Genomic DNA, 9,462 nt, shown 5'->3' with positions numbered 1-9,462 from the left:
GAAAGATAGAATTGGCCCTTTGGAAAAAGAAGTACAAGAATTCTCTGAAGAAAAGAACTCATTACAAAGTAGAATTGGCCAAATGGAGGAGGAAGTATAAGCTCACACAAGAAAATCATGTCTTAAAAATTAGAATTGGGCAAGTGGAAATTAATGCCTTCATTAGACATCAAAAAACAATCAAACCGGCACTACCCCGTTCTTCGTTGGCAAGGTGGAGGACCTCAAATCGGGAGAGGAAAAAATGGCAACGGTTCAAAAAGAAGACTTACAACTGCTTCTTGAGATGTATCTTGAAGATAAAAACAACAAGCAAATTGAAGAGAAATTGAAACAATTAATAGAAGACCCAGAAAGTGATATAGAAAAGAGCATTGATGAAATGGCAAAAGCAAATACTGAACTAAAGATTGAAATTAAAAAAGCTGAAAGGGAGTTGGAACAACCTTTATCTTACCTGGTTAAAAGGAATATTCCTACAGAGAAAATGAAGTTCATATCGGTGGAGAGCCCTGAGGATGACAATCAGTATTTAAATATCTCCTGTTCATTTCAAGTAACTACACAACTTGAATATGAACTGAAGAGAGGGCAAGCTCTTATCACCTTTGAAGATGAATACGTTGCCCAGAATGTGATAAAAAGAGGAAAACATCGTGTGACATTTGACAAAGAGGAGATGAAATTAATGGCCAAACCTGTCCCACTAAAAACAGGTTTGATTTTTCAGGTTCATTCAAAGATTTCTAAGAAAAAGATTAATGTTGCTGGAATACCTAATGAATTACCTGAAGATCAGATGAGAGACAAATTAGCACTGAGTTTCAGTAAATCCCAGAATGGGGGTGGAGAAGTAGAACACGTGGAGTATAATATAAATACCGAAACAGTGGTTATTACATTTCTTCAAAATGGAGTTGCTGATAATATTCTCAAGCACAAGAAATATCCTCTTCATACAAATACCAGCTGCTATCAGGTTGTTGTTTCCCCGCATATGGAAAAACATATCAAGAAGCTACAGGTATTTTCAGGAATTTCTAAGAGGACTGTTCCTCTTACGGGATTTAAAAATATTCAAGATGATGAAGAAAGTATAGAAGAGGACATTTTTAATCATTTTCAGAAAGGGTCAAATGGAGGAGGGGATGTAGATGTTGTCAAATGTGCCCTCAAAAAACCTCAAATAGCATATTTTGAGGCTGATTTGGATGAGGGATTCTTAACCTGGGCACCATGAGCTTATTAAAACATATTTTTGATAACTAAAAAAAAAAAACCAATCAAACCATGTCAAAAGAATGAAAAAATAGAAGAAAATATGAAATACCTTATAGGAAAAACCATTGGCCTGCAAAATAAATTCAGGAGAGATAATTTTAAAATTATAGGATTATCTGAAAGCAATGATAAAAAAAGAAGCTTAGACATCACCTTTCAAAAAATCATCAAGAAAAACCGCCCTGATATTCAAAATAGAAATTGAAAGAATCTACCAATCACCTCCTGAAAGATATCCCAAAAGGATAACTCCTAGGAATATTGTAGTAAAATTCTAAAACTCCCAGATAAAGGAGAAAATATTGCAAGCAGCCAAAAAGAAACAATTCAGATATCATGGAACTACAGACAGGATAGCACAAGACTTAACAGCTTATTCATTAAAGGATCAAAGGAACTAGAATATGATATTTCAGAGGGCAAAGGAACTAGGATTTCAAGAAGCACTTACTCACCCAGCAAAACTGAGCATAATCCCACTAAGGTAAAAAAAAAAATGAGTATTTGATGAAATAGAGGACTTTCAACATTCCTGATGAAAAGACCAGAGTAGAATGGAAATTTTGACTCTCAAATACAAGATTCAAGAGAATAATAAAAAAAGGTAAACAGAAAAGAGAAATCAAAAGATATTCAATTAAGTTAAATTGTGTACATTGTTACATGGGGAGATCTTGTAAGGCCAAAGATCTTTGTCATGATTAGGACAGTTAGAAGAAGAATACATAGAGAGAGGGTGAGGGTGTGAGTTCAATATGGTGGAATGATAAAAAATAAAATAAAATTAAGGCATGAGAAAGAGAGGTGCATTGAGAGGAGGGGGAAAGGAAAACTAGAATGGGACAATTATTACACATAAAAGAGGCATGAAAGAGCATTTGCAATGGAGGGAAAGATGGAGAGGTGGAGAGGAGAACACGTGAACTTTATCCTCATCAGAATTGGTCAAATAAGGGAAGAACATATACAATCAATTGGGTATAAAGAAAAGCTATCTTACCCTTCAGGAAAATAAGAAAATAGAAAAAGAAAGGAATAAGAGAAGGGGGTGGGACTGATAGAAAAGAGGGCAAATTGGAGGAGGTAGAGGTTAGAAACTAAATAGGGATAAATAGGATGGAAAGTAATATACAGTAATCATAATGGTGCAAATTTTTTTTATAAGTCTCTAATAAAGACCCCATTTCTCAAATACATGAAGAAATGAGTTAACTATATAAGAATACAAGTCATTTACCAATTGATAAATGGTCAAAGGACATGAACATGCAGTTAATTAAAGTTCTCCATAGTTGTACAAAAAAAAAATGCTCTAAATCACTATAAATTGGAGACACGAAAATTAAAACAACTCTGAGGTACCACTCCTATCAGATTGGCTATTATGACAGAAAAAGAAAATGACACAACTTGGAGAGGATATGGGAAAGCTAGGATAAGAATGCCTTTTGGGGAGAATTGTAAACTGATCTGATCATTCAGGAGAGCATTTTGGACTTTTGCCCAAGGGGCTATAAAACAATACATACCCTTTGACTCAACAACACTATTACTAGATTTATATCCCCAAAACATAAAAAATCAAAAAGGGGACAGATCTAATAAGTATGAAAATATTTAAAGCAGCTCTTTTTAGTGGGGCAAAGATTTGGAAGGAGGGGATATCCATCAATTGGAGAATGAGAGAGTTATAGTATATGATTATAATGGAAAGCTATTGTGCTAAAAAAAACAACAAGCAGGAAAAACTCAGAAAAACCCAGAAAGATGTACACAAACTGAAGCAGAGTGAAATAAGCAGAACCAGGAGAACATTGTACAGCTATAGAAATACTTTATAATGAATAACTGTGAATAACAGCTATTCTCAGCGATACAATAATCCAAAACTATCCCAATGAGCATATGAGAGAAGAAAATGCCATCTACTTCAAGAGAAAAAGAACCAAACCTGAATCCAGATCAAAGCAAATTTTTTTCACTTTCTTAATTTCTTTTCTATTTGAGTTTCTTTCCACAAGAAGATTAATATGGGAAAATATTTTACATGATTGTACATGTAAAATCTACAAGAGATTGCTTACCATCTCAAGGGGGTGGAGGGATAGGAGGAAAGAGAGAGGGAGTGAAGGAGAGAATTTGAGATTCAATATTCTTTGAAAAATGTTGGAAACTGTTTTTACATGTGATGAAAAATAAAATAAAATAAAATAAGAAAGAAAATATCTAATTTTTCCTCTGATTCTATATGATTATTTTTAATTAATTTGTTTTTAACACTTGAAATATTAAAATACTCAGTTAACTCCCTCTATCCCTTCCCTTCCTCCCACCATTAAAGAAGGCACATTTGAGAAAAAAAAAGATATATGTATATATAAAACTATGTTTACTTATTTATTTTTATCAATTCTTCCTTAGGAGGTAGACATTCACACATCATTTTTCAGGTTATAATGTTCTCTTGGTTGTAATGGTTTCATTCTTCACAATTTCATATAGTTCTGTCCCCGTTTTTCAAAAATTATGGCAGAGTAGTATTTCATCACATTCATATACCACAACTTGTTTAACCATTCTCCAATTAATGGGCATCCCTTCAATTTCCAATTTTTGGCCACCACAAAAAGAGCTGTTATAAATATCTTAGAACAAACAGTTTCTTTTCCTTTTTTCTTTGATCACCTTAGGAAATAAACCTAATAGTGGCATGATTATTTTCTAAGGAACATTTTCTAATTAATCTTCTCACTGGAGACACTAACTCTCTTCTCTTTCCAAGTATTCTGAACTCCAGACTTAAGTTCTACTATTCAGCATCCAGCACACCAAAAGCAGTTGTCAAAGTTTTTCTGTGTATGGGCAGTTTGGATTGCTTACTTTTTTGCCTTTTTTGGTAGATGTGTAAAAATATAAACTCCTCAAGGGAAAGATGTTTTATTTTTTTCTTTGTCAGGTAGGCAAGAGGAAAATCATGAGAGAGAAACAAAGAGACAGAGAGATAGACAGAGATAGACAGACAGAGACAGAGAGAGATAGGCAGAGATAGACACACAGAGAGAGACAGAGACACAGAGACAGACAGATAGAGACAAATAGGCACAGACAGACAGACAGACAGACAAGCAGAGAAGAGAATTAGTCAGCAACAAACATTAAGAACCTACTATATGCCAAGCACTGTGCTAATTTCTGAGATACAAAGGAAGGCTAAAAATAGTCCCTCTTCTTGAGGAACTCACAGTCTAATAGGGGAAGATGCAGGATGGGTGGGGGGTGTTAATGCTGTCAAATGCTACAGAGAGGTCAGGTAGAACTAGGATGGAGAAAAGGCCATTAGATTTAACAATTAAGGTCACCTTGGTGGCACGAGTTTCAACTGAGTGTGGAGGTAGGAAGTCAGATTAGAAAGGATTGAGAAGTGAGAGGGAAAAGAGATGGAAGTAAGGAATATGGCTTTTCCTAGGAATTTAATCTTGAAAGAACAATTGCTTGAAGAGTAAAGTGGAGTTTTTAAAAAGGATATGTTAGGGGGCAGCTGGGTAGCTCAGTGGATTGAGAGTCAGGCCTAGAGACGGGAGGTCCTAGGTTCAAATCTGGCCTCAGACACTTCCCAGCCGTGTGACCCTGGGCAAGTCACTTGACCCCCATTGCCTAGCCCTTACCACTCTTCTGCCTTGGAACCAACACACAGTATTGATTCTAAGGCGGAAGGTAAGGGTTTAAAAAAAAAAAAAGGATATGTTATATGGGCATGTTCTTAGACAGCAAGGAAGGAAAGAATCCAGACTCAGGAATCCAGGGAAGAGAGAATGATCAAGGGGCAAACCTCAAGAGAAGATGAGAGAATATCAATAGAAAGGGAGGGCTGGACTTGATGAGAAGAAATGCTTCCTGGACAGATGCTAGAGCACAAAAAAGAAGAAAAGCATCTCTTTACCTCTTTTCTCTACTCCAGTGTACTGACAGTGATTTTGTGTGGTTTCTTCGAGGCCATTCAGGTCTGTCGAAGTTTCCTCAGTTTTCAATCGAAAAAGATTATTCTAGTCTCGGGTATCCGCAGCTGGGCAAGGTTCCATCAGATCCTCTTCGATTGATTCGTTGATTGATTGATACTGTTATTATTTAATTTTTATTGTGCTTTCTTAGCCAAAATGAAATGGAAAGATGAGGCAGCATTCCAAATAATTCAAGCTAAATCCCTAGCATTCTGTCTATTATCTGTATAATTATCCAAACTTTCCAACTTAGGTTCCAAAGTCCATTTTGCTGTTGCTTGACATTCGTTCATTTATTTCCACATATCTCACCCCCCAATTCTCCAGTAGTGAACCTTCCCTCCCAAGAAAGAGAAACCGTTAAGCCACAACTGACTCTGTGACCACATCTAATAGTGATCTGCCACGTTCTGTCCCAAAGTCCTGAATCTCTTTGCCTAGAGGTAGGAGATAGATTTCATGATTTATCCTCGGGGACAAGATGGTTCATTGGAATTACTCAGAGTCCTTGAGAGGAGGCTTTTAATTTATACTTTAGTCATTGTGTATATTGTTTTCCTGATTCTGTTTACTTTGATCTGTGTTCATTTATAATAAATCTTCTCATTTCTTCTTGCTGTTCAGCCGTTTCAGACGTGTCCAACTCTTCACGACCCAATTTAGGTTTTTCTTGGCTGAGATACTATAGTGGTTTGCCATTTCCTTCTCCAGCTCATTTTACAGATGAGGAAACTGAGGCAAATATGATTATGTGACTTTCCCAGGGACACATAACTATCAGGTGTCTGAGACTGGATTTGAACTCATCTTTCTGATTCTAGGCCTGGCACTCTATCTACTGTGCCAATTAGTTACCCTGGTAGTGGGATAGGTCACAAGAGGTGATTGAAGCCAGCTCAAATAGTGAGTTGTTGCTCAGTTGTTTTTCAGTTGTGTCTGACTCTGTGATTTCATTTAGGGTTTTTATAGCAAAGATACTAGAGTGATTTGTCATTTCCTTCCTCAGCTCATTTTACAGATGAGGAAACTGAGGCAAACAAGGTAAAGTGACTTGCCCAGGGTCACATAGCTTATACGTGTCTAAGGTCAGATTTGAACTTAGGAAGATGAGTCTTCCTGACTCCAGGTCCAGCACTCTATCCACTGTGCCACCTAGCTGCCCTCTCATTTTCTACCATATAAAAAATATTACATTGCATCCATGTAGCATAATTTGTTCAAATAACAGATTTTTAGAGGTAGAAAGAAATCATTGGGATAACCTAATTCACCCCCATTGTTTTACAGATGAGAAAACTGAGGGCCTGAATCCTCCAGATACGAATGAAAGGAGATGGTTGTTCTGTTCAGAATTCATACCTGAGTCAATGAAGAAAATAAGATGTTCAGAAGAGAAAAGAAACCATTTCATTGCTGATTTCATAGCAGGAGCCTCTGGTCTTCGAAAAGCTGAGCTGATGGTGGGCTGTCAGGGTTGGGGGCCGTGAGGAGTTTCCATATTTCTTAGCGAATGAAATTAGATCTCTTATGTCCTATTAGGAGAAGGAAACAAAGTACACTGATGGGAACCACCGGGCATCTCCTGTGCCAGGACTTGGATAAAGGTTCCTGGACATGGAATTGTAGGCTGACAAGCCAAGAAAACTTCATGACTTCCTCCCTTCCCCTGATTGGTAACAGGATCACAGATTTAGAGTTGGAAAAAACACTTAGAAGTCATCCAGGCCAACCCCCTCATTTTGCAGATGAGGAAACTGAGGGCTAGGAAAGAAAAAGGACAAAGTCAAACAGAGAATAAATAGCAAGATCCAGATTCAAACTCAGATCTCCCTGGTGCCAAGTTTCCACTCCATGGGGTAGGCAGTCTAGGAAAGGAAGAAGCCAAATCTGGTGAATGGGGGCCGTGCCAGGTCTCTGTGAAAAGGCAGAGGGCATGGCAGATAGACTGGGGCAGGGAGGAGAACACCGGGAACATCCTCAGAGTTTCCGTGATTAGTTTCTGTACTAAAAATATTCCCCTAGCTATCCTCCTGGGAAATAACTCTTATGGCCCCATGCACACCTTCTGTCCATATAGAAGGCTGGAGGAACCCAACTCATAGAGGTCCAGCTAATTCCAAGGAGTTGGGGGGTGGCGGGGTGCCTTCATGCCCTTGTGGCTCCAGTGTCACCAGCAGTCTTCCTCCCCCATGAAAAATGGAGGAAAGGGTGGGGACAGGAACTGGATAGTGGTATTTATGGGCTGGCTCACTGGGGAGTCTTTGGAAAATTATGGCCATTTCAGATAATTTAATATATGATGATCCTTCCTGCCAAGGCGGGATTGCAAAACAAGTCGGGTTTCTTCCATGCCCCGGAGGGGAGTGCCTGTTCCCAGTCTTAGATGCAGGGCCCATCATCCTACCCTCTGTTTATGAAGGGGACTCCAGGACTTTCCTTTGCATGTCTTTCCGAGGGCGGGGGGTGGGTAAAGGGGCATACAGGGTAAAGGTTGGGTGGGGAGAGGGGAAGGGGCAGCAGTACAAGCAGGGTCAGGAAGTTTCCAAGGAAGCAAACCTGTCCCCAGCCTTGGCTCAAGTGGAAAACTGAACTTGGCCTGGGGCCATTTCTGAAGTTCAGGAAAACCAATAACAAAAGCTCATCTCAGGCCTTCCTCAAAGACTTTCTCTAACCATTATCTTCAGTCACCTTAATTCAGTGGCCTAAGATACCACTAGGTATCCCCAGGCAGTCTGGCCTTCTCTCCCCTCCTAGAAAGCTGACTTCTATCAGAGAGCCTCCAGTTAATTCCCATCATTCTCATTGAAGGAACAGCTCCTGGCCGCCCTGGTCCCCAAGTCCAAGGTCACCCGAGAACAGCTGGGCTGGAGAGTCCCCAGAAGCAGCTGCTTCTCATCTTTCATCATCTGAAACCATTGTTCCAAAGTCTTTGCACTCTTCAAGTGGAGTCACCAATCGGAGCCCTCCCCAGGACCAGACTCAAGGGTAATAGGATCTGTGGGTGACTTTCCTCATCTGATTTAAAAGGATCAGGAAGGGTGCTAAATTATCAGAACCCCAATGCTAATACCTTTTCCACAGGTTTCTCCCAGGCCTTAAATTCCACTATTAAAGATTCTCTTCACTGGCCTTTCTTGGAGCCCTTAAGATGCAAAGGCTCCTGGAAGAGGCAATACATTAAGGTTTATAAGACTTTAATACCCAAGTATTTATCTGTGCACCCAGAATTCAGCTGGAAAGCTCAAGTTTGACCACAGACCCACAATTCTTCCCTATGTAAATCAGTGCTTCTCTCTGGCTTTCAGATTCTCAAACCATAAAAAGATGGACTTTGAGTAGATAATCTCCAAGCTCCCATCCATGTCATATAAGCAAAAGTCAAAAGATGTGGTAGTACTTAGGCTGAAAACAATGTGAACATGAAAGATGATTTCCGGGATGTCAAAAGCTTTTTGACAGAAGAGAGAGATGATTTATTCTCTGATCCCAGGGGGAGTATCTAGACCAGCATGGACCACTGAAGAGTACTGGATTTGGAGTCAGAGGACTTGAGTTCCAATCCTGGCTGTCACTTACTTCACCTTGCCCTGTGTTTATGAAGGGGGCAAGACACTTCATCTCTCTAGCCCTGAGTTCCCAGATCTATCAAAGGAAGGGATTAGACCAGATTTTTTCAAAGTTCTCATCCAGCTTGAAATCTTTGATCTCCTATGATCTTGTAAATTTCAGCTCAAAATTAAGATTTCTTAATGAGTACCTTTATCCTGCAGCAGAACAGATTGTCTTACTAGGCCAGGAACTGCCTAGAGGGGTTCAAAAGGAAACTGAATGATCAGCTGTCAGGAACATTGTTGGGGAGATTCACACCTGGAGGAGATGGTAGGATTTGTTGGCCCCTAAGCTTCCTTCTGACTCAGAGCATTTAGTAAGTGTTTAGTATATGGGAAATGAAGTCCTAACACCTGAGTGAGAGCCATGTAGCTGGAGAGAAGGTTACAAATTCAGGACATGTTGTATAGTTTAGAATCAGCAACACGGTGGGGAACCTGTATCCATGGGGATGATGGCAACCATGGATATAAGCATGTACCAGTTGATCTCATATATATGTGCTTTCTCTGTGCCCCTTGGCTTAGCAGCAACATGGCATGAAGGAAGGAAGGAAGGAAGGAAGGAAGGAAGG

General features: G+C 39.3%; 1 protein-coding gene across 1 annotated transcript; it reads left to right on the top strand.

Annotated features, from left to right (window-relative positions):
* Positions 1–214: 214 nt before the first annotated feature.
* Positions 215–1,240, top strand: LOC123254276 (N-myc-interactor-like; the record flags this gene model as incomplete). Its single annotated transcript, XM_044683322.1, has 1 exon — positions 215–1,240. A coding segment is annotated over one exon (1,026 nt), but the record flags the coding sequence as incomplete, so codon positions are not given.
* Positions 1,241–9,462: the final 8,222 nt, after the last annotated feature.

The sequence above is a fragment of the Gracilinanus agilis genome, unplaced genomic scaffold, assembly GCF_016433145.1.
Source record: "Gracilinanus agilis isolate LMUSP501 unplaced genomic scaffold, AgileGrace unplaced_scaffold18917, whole genome shotgun sequence".
Taxonomy (NCBI): Eukaryota; Metazoa; Chordata; class Mammalia; order Didelphimorphia; family Didelphidae; genus Gracilinanus; species Gracilinanus agilis.
This window is presented reverse-complemented; position numbering and strand designations above follow the sequence as displayed.